The sequence below is a fragment of the Sardina pilchardus genome, chromosome 8 (genome assembly GCF_963854185.1).
Source record: "Sardina pilchardus chromosome 8, fSarPil1.1, whole genome shotgun sequence".
NCBI lineage: Eukaryota > Metazoa > Chordata > Actinopteri > Clupeiformes > Clupeidae > Sardina > Sardina pilchardus.
Window position 1 is genome coordinate 25,604,674 of NC_085001.1, and position 15,000 is coordinate 25,619,673.

At 44.2% G+C, this 15,000-nt stretch overlaps 2 protein-coding genes across 2 annotated transcripts in view; both read left to right on the forward strand.

The window, feature by feature from the left end:
* Positions 1 to 4,685, forward strand: part of LOC134089714 (dematin-like) — an 89,691-nt gene extending 85,006 nt beyond the window's left edge. The window contains exons 13-17 of the mRNA XM_062544158.1: positions 1 to 5; positions 247 to 254; positions 702 to 797; positions 1,025 to 1,105; positions 1,670 to 4,685. The exon at positions 1 to 5 is cut by the window's left edge and continues 47 nt beyond it. Coding sequence (XP_062400142.1) covers positions 1 to 5; positions 247 to 254; positions 702 to 797; positions 1,025 to 1,105; positions 1,670 to 1,783 — 304 coding nt within the window. The 3' untranslated portion in view covers positions 1,784 to 4,685. The remainder of the gene's footprint in view (positions 6 to 246; positions 255 to 701; positions 798 to 1,024; positions 1,106 to 1,669) is intronic.
* A 466-nt stretch (positions 4,686 to 5,151) lies between these two features.
* Positions 5,152 to 15,000, forward strand: part of si:dkey-220o5.5 (actin filament-associated protein 1-like 2) — a 35,082-nt gene continuing 25,233 nt past the window's right edge. Inside the window, exons 1-2 of the mRNA XM_062543390.1 lie at positions 5,152 to 5,404; positions 14,143 to 14,277. Of these exons, the coding sequence (XP_062399374.1) occupies positions 5,389 to 5,404; positions 14,143 to 14,277 (151 nt within the window). The 5' untranslated portion in view covers positions 5,152 to 5,388. The remainder of the gene's footprint in view (positions 5,405 to 14,142; positions 14,278 to 15,000) is intronic.

Below are 15,000 nucleotides of genomic sequence, written 5' to 3' on the forward strand. Positions count from 1 at the left end.
ACAAGGTGAGTGTTCGGACCGGGATCCCCCACCTGTAGTATTTTTGTAACTAACATAAGTGTACTTTTAAGAATAGCCTGTGTATTGTTAATATTTTGTGATCAGCATTGATAATCAATAGTCTATATGTATGACAGTTAGAGCAGTATTGTGAACTTAATAAGCATTTGCATGCATTATACTGTATGTATGTGCAAAACTGGTTAGCCTAGCTTTAATTCTGTTTTATATATTTTTTTCTTACAGCTTTTCAGGTAAGTGTTTTCATTGGCTAATGGAATGCCTTGACCCCACCTTGGCCCCTTGCATCCATTTTACTATCAGTGCGAAATGGGTGTGTGGCGGCTGACTCTAATGATGTGTGTGTGTGTGTGTGTGTGTGTGTGTGTGTGTGTGTGTGTGTGTGTGTGTGCGTGTGTGTGTGTGTGTGTGTGTGTGTGTGTGGCCACTAACTCTAATGCCGTGTGTGTGGGTGGGTGGGTTGGTGTGTGGTCACTGACTCTAATGGTGTGGGGGTGTGTGTGTGTGTGTGTGTGTGTGCGTGGTCACTAACTCTAATGCCGTGTGTGTGGGTGGGTGGGTTGATGTGTGGTCACTGACTCTAATGGTGTGTGTGTGTGTGTGTGTGTGTGTGTGTGTGTGTGTGTGTGTGTGTGTGTGTGTGTGTGTGTGTGTGTGTGTGTGTGTGTGTGTGTGTGTGTGTGTGTGTGCGTGTGTGTGGCGGCGGGCAGAATGGAGACGCCTCCCGGGGGAGAATGGACAGAGGGAACTCACTGCCCAGTATGCTGGAACAGAAGGTGAGAGAGACACCAACAGGAAATAGCTCAGTCTGATCACTTATAGGCCTGGAAAAAGAATGAAACTGATATATCCTGTGTGTAACACATGTGTGTGTGTTTGTGTGTGTGTGTGTGTGTGTGTGTGTGTGTGTGTGTGTGTGTGGGTGGGTGCGTGTGTGTGTGTGTGTGTTTATGTGTTATGTGTGCGTGTGTGTGGGTGGATGGATGCATTTTTACAACCCTAGATTTGTCCCTATGAAATGCTCATGGTGACCCAGAAGGGTAGAAGCAAGCTCCCACCCGGAGTGGACCGCACAAGACTGGAGGTAGAGTTTCACCACCAAAAGCCACACCCCACACCCCAAATCTGTTCCTCACTTCCGGATGGCCACAAATGCATGTCATAGTGCTTGTCCAGATATGGTATTAAGATGTTTCTCTCTTTAGAGATGAATGAACAGGATAGCACTTTTTATTTTGTTCTTTGGAAAACATTCTGAAAACATTAGTTGTTCTCCAAGAAAGCTTTTGCCTTTGGACCTAACTTTTTTTTTTTACCTTTTTAAACTTTCTGCCTTTCTAGGACTATGGAGACCAAACCTTAACTAAATTATTATGTTATGTTAGTTAAATTATTACTTAGAGAGAACTGCGACTGAGAGACCTGACTATTGGTTGATCAATCCAAAATCAGATGTTACTCAGATGCACAGGAACTTTAAGGGCCATAATCAAATTTGCTTGATTAATCTGAAAAAGTAAAATAATGCATGTTATAAAATGTTCTCTCTGAAATGACCAACTGTATTCCCGTCCCCAACTCTTAAGGCCATGAATGTTAAGTGTGTCACGGTGCATTAGTGTGGCCCTGACCTTGCATCTCTTCACAGAGACACCTGGCACCCGAGGAATTCCTCAGACTCTTTGGAATGCCCATCGAGGAATTTGATCGGCTGTCCCTGTGGAAGCGGAACGAACTGAAGAAACGAGTGTGCCTCTTCTAGCACAGGGGTGGGGGAGGGACGGAAAACATTCCCACCTTTTTTTTCCTCTCCTGAAAATCGAGAGGAGCCAGAGCACTTCCTGTTCGGAAAAACCCAACAGAACAGAACAGAACAGAACTCACCCAATCAGACACTGAATGCCACGAGGAGCTGACCAATCATCACTCAGTTCAACTGGCACTGTCAAAGAAAAGAGTTCAGAATCCCTTTACAATCCTAAATAATAGACCACAACTATCAGATAATAACAAAACAGTTTGACCTATGCCTCAATATTCCGTCTCTCCTCTGTCTCTCTATCTCTTCTCTAGTTGCACTCAAAGCTACATGCTAGGATCCTGTTGAGATGACAAAGGCTTGAGCATTGCAGGGGGGGGGAGGCAAGCTAGCAACAGGTGTGTGGGGTGATAGAGAAGCAACGCTAATAGCTAGTAGTCACTACTCAGGCTAGGTCTGGGCTGGACAGGCCTGAAACTGGTCTCGAGGACCCACACGGACACTCAGGCCCAGAACTAACCCAATACAAGCCTCACTGTTCAAGAGCACTGCCACTAGGTTAAGCCACGACAGAAAAACACAATGACGACTTGTTTGTGACTTGATCATTAGGCAGACCAGGCCGCTCCCACTGGGCTGTGGCGATGCCACTGCAGACCAGTAGAGGTGTTCTGAGGTGTTAGAGGGAGGGAGGGAGGGGTGTCACCTGGGGTTCACCTCTTTGTTACGTTTGATTTATTTAACATTTAACCACACATGCGCACACACACACTGCTCTAATGAACGCTCTTTCTCTCCTTCTCTCTCTCTCTCTCACACACACACACACACACACACACACGCACACATACACTCTAATGAACGCTCTTTCTCTCTCGCACACACACATGCACAAACACTCCATTTTCCCCAAAATCTTTTGTATATTTTCACTGATGCAAACACCCTTTTTTGAGCACATAGTAACTGGTGCTGTATTGAACTGGAGCGCTACTCTGCACGGGAGTCACTTGGCACAGTTACTGACTTGTATGGTGGGCTACTCTTGAGACACATACAAAAACAACAATCTAAAGCCGCATCTCTCTGATTAACGTATGCCTATTGGCACTATAACAGCATCCTCCTCCCTCCCTCCCTCCCTATTTTTCCATTTCCTTTTTCTTCTTTTCATCCCATTTTGCTGCTAATGCATCAACAAGCACCTTGTACCATGTGGTAACATCCTGCCCTTGCTATTGTTTAGAACAGCAGTATTCCTGTTATGTAGAATAAGGATAGTTTAGGATACAAAGGGATTTTTTTTTTCTCACAAATTTACAGATTTATCTCCCTCTCCCTTTAGATATCTTCTCCCTGATGGTTTGATCTTGCAGCCCTGATCACTGCCCTCCCTGTATATAACATAGTTTATAAAAATCCTCCTCCCCTTCAATGAAATGCAGATTGATATTTTTCCTCTATGTTTTCTTGTCCTTTGAGTATTTTATCTACTTTAATTCAGTTTTCTTTTGAAATATTACAGCTTGTGTTTCTCTGCCGTGACTAAATGATGTGCAGCTATTGTTTTTACTTTCCAGAGAGACTCAATCTTATCTACCTAGGCTGTGGCATGAATTTCAAAGAAATAGTGAAATAAGTAACAATGAAAAAAAAAACTCAAAAAGAACAACATATCTAGGTATGAATGTAGATTAATATCCGTTTTTCATGTATACTGAAAGTATCACTGCAAAAAACGAGAGGGCTAACTTTGCCTTATGTAAAGAACAGAGCCCCTTAGACACGGACTGTAACCTACGGGCTTAGGTAAATTAGTTCCACCCTATGACACCTGAGCCAATCCGGAACTCGACCTGTTAGACCCAGCAGCCAGCAGTGAAATATGGAACCCAAGATTAGTTCTGATTCATGGCTTGGGCTTCAAGATAAGACTCTGATGTTTACCTGCATTGGCTGAAACTGCCTGTTGCGGGTAAACTGGTGACATGCAGTCTTTGGTATTATTTGCCCTCAACGGTGCCTTTCAGGCAGCGCTGCCTTCAAGGCACTACTCCCCTCAGTTTAGGGGTAGGATGAGGGTTGAGGGGGTTAAGGTTATGAATAGGGTAAAGGTAGTGCCTTTTTTTTAACGTTAGGCTGTGCTGCCTGGAAGATGCCGTTGGGGGCAAAAAACACCATTGAGCGTGACATGCAAGCCTGCCCCCCCCTGGCTTGGGACCATAGCAATCCGGTCCGAGTGGGTGTGAATGGAAATGAAAAATGACCCTGAAGCCACATACATACAGTACACGCAGGAGCTTCGAAGATGGAGCCAATCAGTAGGGCAGACTTGCATGTTCCTCCTTGGTCTCAGGCCCTCGAGAATGAATTTCAGGAGCTTCACCCTTCACAGATTTCCATCAAACCCTCACTGTCACAAGCGTGCGATTCGTCTTGCCATAGGCCTATTTCAATGCTCGCTCACAGTCACATAACCACAGGTCGCTCACCATATTGTCCTCTGTGCCTGCCGTGTCATTCCTCGCCCGAGATGGCTTGGAGCTTCTTAGCTTCTTAGAGCTATATGGCAACTGTAGCGAGGGACAGCCACTGAGCCCAATGGCGCCACATTGGCCCAGGGTCAGATGTGATCGGATGGTGAGCCCCACGTAGCCATGAGATCGATTCAGCTCCTCTCCGGTGTAGAGGGGCTGTGTTTGTGCATCATGCTATATTCCACACTGTGTCACCTCGTTACTCCACGTGCTTTCATGGGCACCCAACTTGTGCCAGGAGACATACAGTATCTGCTGCATTCACACACATGCATACAAGCGTTCTGTCGCACAGGATCATTTGAAGTTGTTCTTTTTTTATGTGAAGGTGTGTTGGTAAGAATCGAAATAAAGGATGTTGAATACAACTGACTGGACTGAGTATTTTGTGTGCTGTCTTCCTCTATACTTGTTTTAATGTGTAGTGTAGTTTTCATTATTTATCTTAATCTATGGACATAACAGAGGGGAGATATATTATTCTTGTGAGTTTGTACTACTGTCATTGAAACATGCAATTTATAGACTTTTTTGTCTTAAATAATGATAAAAAGATTATTGAAGACCCACAATAATGACCCCTGAATGTTTACTTCATTAGACTCAAACAGACAACACATGTGAACAGAATAACCACTACACCTATTTGAGGGGGAAATGTCCTTAATTGCAACGTTTTGTTTAGGACAGCAAAACAAGTGATAGAAAATCGCCAGCAGCGACGCTGCTGTGCCACCACAATTCCAGTGAACTTTTCTGTCGATAGGGAGCAGTCTAGGCCTCACTTCTCAAGAGGCGGTCTCTTTGGTGGCCCCGAGACAGTATCAGGTTATAGAGTTAAAAGAGAGGGGGACTCAAACTAGTGGAAGTCTTCGAGAAAGGAAAGGGACGTTGTGCGTGTGGTTACATGGTAATATAGTGGTAGCCAGCCACAGAAACTCACAGTAGCTGTAGAATAGTGAACTCAGTCATTCAGCTGTGTAGTAGTCTAAAAGAGGGCTACAGATACAGCGATGACTTCTGGAGGAGTGCGGGTCGACTTCGGTGGAAAGCTTTGAACTGTTCGTAAGGATGGACAAACAAAAAGGTACACTGCCTCTTCATTCATAAAGCCTACAGCCAACACATATTCACTTTTAAGACTGTACTTATGAATGCACTTAATTGCTTGGGAGTGAAACAAAATTAACTTTAAACTTAATTTGATGGGAAACAGTGTTTTTTTTTTCTCTTTTCTTCTTTTTCTTTTGGTAGCCTATGTCAGTGTATGAGTTTATTCAGAATCAGGCGGATTAACTAAATTGACGATGTGGTTACTGGATTTTAGGTTATCTGTCAGTAGCATTTCATTGATTCTGTGTAGGCTACTTATATGATAAAAGTTGTAGACTAAACAAGACGTTTACTCATTGTTATTATTAAATAAAAAGCAAGAACATTTTGTTACTCTCTTCAACGAGGAGGATTCTGCATAGCCAACTGGTGAATTTACAGACTAAGTTCAACAGCCAGTGTTATCATAGCCTACTGCCCCACGGATGGCCAGCTGGACACATACCAGCTAGGAGCACATTCCAGTCGGACAACTGTTGGCTAACTTTACATATTGGTCCTTCTTAGTAGCGGCTGATATTATGTCTGTGAAACATTTGTCACTGATATTGAACTTCGTAAAGGTTTGCGTAAGTTCTTAATTATAATCATGTAGCCTAATGCAGCCAACGAAGCCCACCAATTCCTTCCAGCTCTGTCAAGCCCATGGAATTCGTGGTGTTTTTGGAAAAAAGACTTTGAGCAACTTTTATCATTGTAAAGGAATGCGTAATGTAATGGCTTTAGAAAAGCTATCGGAAATACCCTCCTCTCTTCTATCGCCGCCACACTGAAATCTCTAGAGAGACTAGACCCGCGGGATTGTTTACTTTACTAGTAATGAAAGAACGTCAGATTCACTCCAAAAACGTTTCTGTTGGAACATCATAGCAACACTAGTTATCGGAGCACTGTTTGGGGTTTTACTAGTAGTATTTTCCCTTTCTTGTATCGTGTTCTCCAAAAAATTACCCTGTTTGGAAACAAAATGACATCATGGATAATATTACATGCCTCCAAACTGCCCGTTTTTGCCGTCCTCTGAATTTTTAAAACTGAAGTCAAGGCTACCGGGTCATGGGCACCCGCTCTTCCAATTGATATTCTTCCTTCTTCCTCATTCTAGCTGTCCGTATCTGAGCAAAATAAAACAAGAATGTGACCTCAACAGTAGCCCTCTCCCCCCCTCCCCAGACCCACATAGACAGATGTACTGATGCGCTGTGATGAGTGGGCTACACATCACACACTGACACCGTTTCTCTCCCTCTTTCCTGCTCTGCCTTTCTCTTCTTCTCATAATGAAGCATATGAAAGTGATTGTCAGTAGGCGCTTTACATGTCAAGTTATGTAATGGGTGTGATGGTATGGCCATTCGTTCTCGATCTACTGTATGTCAGCACAGCGTTTGTTTGCCCGGTGGCCGCTGTAGTGGCTCGCCATGTCTCTGTTCGCACAGCTGGGCTGGAGGCACTCTTCAAAGGGCCTTGTGGTTTCAAATATACTTCTCAGCTCAAAGTCATGGCTTGCAGCTTGAAACTATCAAGTCAAAATGCCAGAGATGATTGTCAATCAAACCGCACCCTTGCAAGATAGCAATTTTCCCCCTCAATCAGATGTGCTTGTGCACGTGTGTTTGTGTGTATGTGTGCCTCTGTGTGTACTGTATGTCAGAATGTGTGTGTCCGAGCCGAGGATATTGACCATCCATTCACTGCCCATGCGCAGTGTGTAGGCTAGTATGGATACTGCTGAGTTATTTGATGTTCTCTTTTGCTTAGGAGTGTGTTTGTGTGTGTGTGTGTGTGTGTGTGTGTGTGTGTGTGTGTGTGTGTGTGTGTGTGAGTGTGTGTGTGTGTGTGTGTGTGTGTGTGTGTGTGTGTGTGTGTGTGTGTGTGTGTGTGTGTGTGCGCGCGTGCGTGCATGTGCATGCATCTCTGTCTTCTGTTTATACACACAGTTTGTTTACTGTTGTTGGTGACGTGCTTGTGAGTTTATTTGAGAGTGTCTCTGCGAAGGCACCCGACTTCTTTAAACACTCAGTATCTTCAAAGCGCCCAGTGGCAGCGGTAAGGAGAACAGGATGTGGAGCTGATAGGACAGAGCTCTTTAATGTGGAACATCAGCTCCTCCCACTCGTTAAGACACACAAACACTGTGAATCCCACCGCACACATACTGTACACCTCCACCACTCTCATGCCAATCAATGACCTGTGTATGACAAACAAGGCATTTGAGGTTATGTGAATATGAGTGAGCGCTTAATGCATGGAACAAATTGCTAACAGCTCCAAGGTCATGAGTTTGCACGCTCAACTTACTATTGCCTTCGTCACTCACTTATTGCATGAGACGTAAAAAAAAACAACTTTAAGTTTGCTGTTCTTTGTGACATGGGGTTTCTTGGCGATTTACATAGTTGACTTGTATATCATGTTGATCGCGGAATTATGGGCCACTTTTGAATCAAATGTACTGTATGTATTGTGGGTGAGTGTGTGTGTGTGTGTGTGTGTGGGGCGGGGGGGGGGGGGGGGTGTTCACAGACATGAATCCACATTGCTTGATTTATCAACTAGGATGTCCAACTTCATTGTACATCTGCTTGAGTTGATTCGTACCTGTTGATTTCGTTGTATTTTTTATGTGGAAGAGAATCCCCTTGAGGTTTCTGTGATGTTCAGCAACTTTCCTGGGACCCTCACATGTCTTGCTTTGAGTGATTGATACAGTTATGGTAGAAGAGACAGGGCTTTGAGTTTTGCAGTGAGATCATGGCTTTGCAGGTTCCAATCTGAACGGCCACTTTCTCATTTAGGGGTTGTTTTTTTTGCAGGTCATTGCAGCAACCCGAAGTGATTTTGTGTTGTGGTGAGGCTGTTTTTAAGCGAATGTGCAGCGGAATCAGTCAAACAGTAGTGGTTTGGAATAAGAGGGTAGGAGTTCCATCTGAAAGGGAAACCTCCACCAAACAAACCAGAGCGTGGGCCCTTCTTGGACTCCAGCGGTCCCATCTGATTGGCAGACCTCCTCCTACCCTTGAGCCCTCAGCGTAGGCCGACGTGGGCTTCAGTCAGCTGGAGACCAAGGGCTCCCTTCTCATCCCCCGATCCTGAAAGAAAAAATGGCTTTCTTCTCTCCCATTGTGGAAAAACACGAGAGTGGGTGTCCGAAGCATTTCCGAAATGTGGAAAATGCCCTTGCTCTTTCCAAAGCATTAGTTTTGCTAATGAACGGAGAGGTGAAAGGGGGCTTGCCCTCAGAGAACGTGACAGGAGCATAATGAATGACAACCACAGAGCTCCAGTCGTTCTCGTTTGCTAAATGGACCTTCTGTGGTTTGTTTTGAAACAGATGGAGACTCTGTGTGAGGTTAGATCTTTTGCTGAGATATGACAAGAAATGGGAAATCAATGTTTGTGGCCTGCAGGCCCAACTCCTCTGCCCCACAGAAGTTGCCAATTACGGTCTGTTGTTTGTCACGATTAGAATTCGGTCTCGTATCCATATAGGAAGTTTGCTGCTTTTGTTTTCGGAAATGTAAGGACCTCATCGGATATTAAGGATTGTGTGAGGAAATGAGACCATGAGGAAGACCATTTTGAGGACTTAATGGTAGCTGTCTGGTCAGTGAGTTTGGCCAGGGCTGCTCAGACACCTTTGGTAGCTTAGCTGTGGCCCCGATGGCTTCAGAGAGCGCCGCAAGGGAGAGTCTGGGACCGAGTAGAGGGCAATTTGTCATGGCGACAAGGAAATGCCTCTGTAATCTGCCCCCCTAAAGATGATAATGGAATAACTCATGTTTTTACAGCTGAGCGGGAGATGCTATGATAAACAAACTTGGAGCACGAGTAAGGTACATGCACATAATTCCTTTCGTAATGTCTGGTTTAAGAGTAGACAGCATGGCAGTTGTTGTTACCACAAGGGGATGTACGTTTCATTCTCAGGACTTCACAATAGCAATACAATACTGAATTCAATTGAAAAAAAAAAGAACCTAATGACCCCCAAAAAGTACCTATTTCTAATCTTATTTAGTCTTGCCCAGAGAACCTGTTTGGTGGAGACCAAACGGGGTGGTCTCTGACATCATTTGAGGAAAAACTGCCAGAGTTCTATCTCCTCAGGTTCGAGGGAGAGAGGAAATAGCCTGGCAGGAAATTACAAAGACTGAATCCTGCCCTCCATTAGGACGAGAAGTGGATAGAAAGTGAGTGAATGAAAGAGAAGAGGGAGAAGGGGAAAAAAAGGAAGGACAGAAAGTAACTGGGAAGAAGGACATAAAAGTGCCCACTGAACCCACCGGAGAGAGAGAAAGAGAGGGAGACTCAGCATGGCTCCCTTTAGCAGAAGCTTCCCAGCTGTGTGCTCACAGTCTGTAACTTTGAGAGTGTTTAAAGTGGAGAGGAAGAGAGCTCTCATGCTTTACCACCAGAGCAGTCTCCTCCTGGTTAAGGATAGTCGGGCGCAGAGGTAGTTTGGGTGACTTGCCTTGTCCCAAAAGGTCATAAACTCTCGTTGCAGGCAGGCCGGATGTATGTGCATAAACAATTAGAAGACGTGGGGAGGTAGCTTGCCGTCCCAAGAGGATTCTCTAAGAGAGTGTTTGGAGTGAAATGGCTTGTGTAGCGTGTTGGTCTCTCGCACCAAGGCTGGTTAATGCTGGCGAGTGGACCAGTCAGGCATTAACGCTTTGTTTGACTGGATGGTGTTTGCTTTGTGACTTTGCTGTTAAGATGTGAGTGGTGAATCTGACAGATCTGAAGGTCATAGCTGGCGTGTGAAGTTGGTGGGAAACAAGGTGACTCTTTGTTAACAGCCTGGTCGAACAGCCTTCATGAGAATGGCCTCTTCCACTGTTAAAAAATGTGTGCAAAATAGGAAAATATAATGTATTGTGTAGGCCTTATGAATGAAGAATTGACAATATTCCAGTTAATCAAAATGTTGTCCAGCTGTTTGTTGCTCATTCAACTCATTGCTTCGCTAAAGCAATAATGCATTTGTATTTTCTCATGGTTGTAGTGCGTGTTGCTCAATGCCTGTTGGCGATGTTTACATGAGGTTTACAGCCAAGGCATTGTTAGATTCCCCACACTTACCCGTGACCTTCTCATAAATTGTGGAGGACTTGGGCTGGCGTTTGCACAGATGACAACTAGGAGCTTGTGAAGACTGAAGGCTACGATCCCGATAGGGAAGCCTTAAAGAGATCAAGATGTGATAAATGATTAGTTTCTGGAAACGGAATATTAACCTCTCACCTCTAGAGTAGGCTAGATTTATCATAATGGACAAATCAAATAAGGCTCAAAAGAATGAAATAAAATGACCTTGACAATGTATTATGCTCCACACGTATTAAGAGAACTACTGGCACCTAACAACAATTAAGTGGTGTTTATTGTTCTGTAATAAAGTAGAAGATGTATTATTACTGTATAATGGACGAATCACACAAGTCAATATGATCCCCAGATAAAAAGAGAGTCCCTAACAACTGCTGATTGTGTTTATTGTCTGTTTCCGTCTACCTAATACGACGCCGCTCCTTATTGGCACCTTTTCCAGCCGTTGTGGATCTGAGTTGATTCTCTAATTGAGATTACATGAACGTATGTGATCACAATTTAGTTTACATTTGTCCTCGTTGCAGTGGAATGTGTTTGCTCAGACTGAGAAATCCATACCGTCAATAAACAGCGAAAAACAGCCATTATCTGACGGTAGATGAATGCGTGATTCACCTTCGGCCCGTTATGCTTAAACCCAACCCGATGCGCCATAAGTCGACACAGCTATGGTACAAAGCTATGTCAAGCCTACACAAAAGTGCACCTCTGCGCTTCGGACAAATGAGCTAACCACAACACACAGCCAGTGTTTCAGCTGTGGGTCTTGCAAATGCCAAGTCCCTGCTGAGGCCTCCCACTCACCACAGCAAAAGGCTGTTCTCACCCCCCTCCCAGCACCAGCACCACCACCTCTAAACCACTCAGTCATGTTTACAGCCTGCCCCCCTCCAGATGTAAACAAGCAGGCTGGTGTTGGAGCACTTATCCCAGTCACCTTTCTCCCATTAAAGAGCCATGCCACACAAACACGCTGGGAGCCAAATCACAGGAGCCACACTATAGGCTCATTGTAAAGGCCTGCGTCCGTCCTATCACCAGAGAAAGGCAAACAGATGGAGAGAGAGATGTGTGCATGCATGTATGGATGTTTGTGTGTGTGTGTGTGTGTGTGTGTGTGTGTGTGTGTGTGAGAGAGAGAGAAGGAGAGGGAGAGAGAGGTTATGGATTAGGAGTTATCATGAGAGAGGAGTTGTAATAATATCTGTGATGGACAGAAATACAGAAAAGGACTCTCTGAAGAGGACAGGAAAACATTTCTTTGAAGTCTGAAACTCCTTTTACACTGTGAGCATTATGTGTGTGTGTGTGTGTGTGTGTGTGTGTGTGTGTGTCTTGCGTGTGTATGAATGTTACATGTGTTGTGTAGATTTACACTCTACATAGGTCCTGCCCCTTCTCCTCCACATCCACTCTTGTCTATGTGTCTGTGACTGTGCATTGATATACATACTATACATATGTGTCATGTCTCCGTGTGTGTGTGTGTGTGTGTGTGTGTGTGTGTGTGTGTGTGCATGTGTGCAATTGAAGCTCCATGAATTATGAATCATCAGTGGTGGGCCACTGGAGAGTGTGGGCCTCATTGAGGGTCGGTGCCGTTGTGTGTTCTTTGTCCAGGGTCCCCGCGGCGACCCTAACAGAGGCACATTCAGCTCCAGATCCAGCGCCCCATTCAGCCCCTCCAAGACCACTGTGGACTCCCTTTATGTCTGCCAGCCAGACAAGGGCCAGGCTACACAGCGCAGGGCTTCTGTTGGGCCCACATGTAGAACAGCAGCACTACCCTACACTGGCTCTCTCTCTCTCTCTCTCTCTCTCTCTCTCTCTCTCTCTCTCTCTCCCTCTCCCCACTCTGTTTTTGTATTTTAAGACACAGAGGGATTGATGGACGGAGAGAGAGAAGGAGAGAGAGGGTGATGATGATGATGATGAGGGTGCGATACAAAAGACCCCTATGACTGGGTTCCCTTTCTATTTAAAGTCGTCTCTTGTTGAGGACCATGAGGGTCAAACAGTGCCGAGTCTGTATGTTGTACATACAGAGACATGAATCCAAAACAACAGGGGTCAGGGGTCAAGCTCTCCTGGTGCTACGGAGCCCTAAGGGGCCTCTCCGTCTAGTGGTTTGAGAGGGCAGAGGAAGAAGAACAGGAAAAGACATTTCAAGGGCAGCAATTACTTGTGAATGATAAGGAGGAGGATTCGTCAAGCAAGGCAGATGCTAAACGTCATTGGTGACATTAGTGATTTAATCATAGAGAATCACACATAACTTCCTACAGTATCTGTAGAGAGAAGGAAGCTACGTAATTGTTTGTAAATGCGTGTGCCATGATTCACAAAAAGTCAATGATTTATTTAAAGTCAACGAATGTTTTTTTTTCCATCCACAAGCACAAATATCCTTACAGTACTTGCTAATTTCAGTAAACATACTGTGGAATGATTTGTACAGATTAAGTTTGTAAATAATACTTAATAACTATGATTTGTGAAAAACGCAAATATACTATGTGTGTGAAATGTCATTTGTAGAAAGACACATACAGTAGGCACACCACATTACACACACACACACACACACACACACACACACACACCTGTTCATGGCACACTTGGTTGACTTGAATTTCTTACTGGAGAGTCCCTCGTCAATGGCCATGCTTTGCACTGCATAGCTTTCTTCTTACTCTCTCAGATCCTTCACAGCCACAGCAAGAAAAAAAAAAGAAACCACTCACAACGTGTTTCCTTCAAGGCAACAAATTCTTTGAGGAAATCGATTAATTCTGACTTTTATGCGTCAAAGCCATATCTGGCAACTCTGAATGTACAGCATTTGATTATGGAGATATTGCACATCGCTTTGTTTAGTGTAATATAAGAGCTTGGGTGTGTCTGATGTTGACCCAAGGTCGGGCATGGCATATGCTGAGCTGCCACTAATCCAGAGAATGACTTAAGTTGCAGCCCCATGAATCTGTCCTAACTTTGTTAGCCTTCCCAAATGCAGACAAGGTGATGTCCAAATTAGTAAGGGAATTAGACCTTCTGGAGCAACACCATCTCAGCAATTAGGCGGAATCTTCCATTCATTCTTCCTCTAGGTATTTCAAGTGCCTGAAACTCAAAAATAACTCACCAGCAACACTTTGGGGTCTTTTTTTCTATCACAATTGTGCTATTTCTGAGTTCTGAGAGCTAAAGATATCTCAACAACACAGGAGCAAGCGTCAGAGATATTTATTTATGCTTGCCTTGAGTGGCCTTCTCTGGTCTGTTCTCTGCTTACTCTGATACTCTGTTCCAGAAATAAAGCTTTAATGAAGTGGGTCTGCTCACAGAGTGACTCAGGGATCTTAATTGTTTTCCTATGTCTTGATTCACCAGCTCTACTACAGTGAAACTCCAGGTCACTTCCTCCTCTATAGGGTCATTATAGCTACCTCATGCAAAGGAAATCTGAAATTCTACGTTTGTGGTGGATTTAATATGCTTGCTTGTTTCGTGTTTCTTTCTTTCTTTTTCTTTCTTTATGATGAGAAAACTTTAACTCCCTCTATCCCTCTCTTTCTCTCCCCCTCTCTGCAGTTCTTGCCCGGCTCCTGTCAGACCTGCAGACGTTCCTGTCGGTTCTGGACAGAGAGAACCTCAGCTACATCGCCCAGGCCCAGAAAAAATCCATCTCCGAGTTGCTGGCCAGACTGCAGGACAAGGAGCCAGCTGGTAAACATACTGCCTGCGTTCATTAAGGCCAACTTGCCATGCTGGCAATGATGATCGCATAGCCATAGTTGTGGTAGTGGTACACCATGAGAGATTGCTGGAGAAGAAAAGCCTGTGGCATTATCCATGTTGGAGTGACATTTCTGGTGCTAAGTACAACTCTTACACAGTGTTTGGCTATGTGGTTCTGGCAAGCTCTCTCCTAGAAAAGGTCTCATCAACAAATAGCTTCTCTTAGCACTTTGTTTGTTTTTTTGTATGGGTAGCAACATTGTAATACTAACTCTCATAGTCCTGGTGAAGAATGAGCAGAGGACAATGACACCTAGTCGCTTTTGTTGTGCTGAAAAATTTACAAATTATTACAAATCTAGGCGTCCTTGTACTTAAAACATGCAAATTTGGCTGGCAGTGTGTAAAGATGTGTGTTAAGTCCATTAAGCTAAGTTAAAGTGATCTTACTAGGAAAGCTCCTAGTAATTATCTTTGTTCCAAAAACAATACCAATAGAATTTCAATTCTAAAATGAGATTGATCACACTTGGTCCGCAATTTTTGCAGTGTATAATTCAGTTGCCATTCAGCGTGATTCTGGGATATGAAAGTGAAAGCCTGTGCTTTTGGGTATCTATAGACACTAGAACCCTACCTGTTATTCAAGAAATAGCACAAGGACAGTAGTCCATTCCATCCTAATCTCATGTGATCCAGCATGGCACAGAT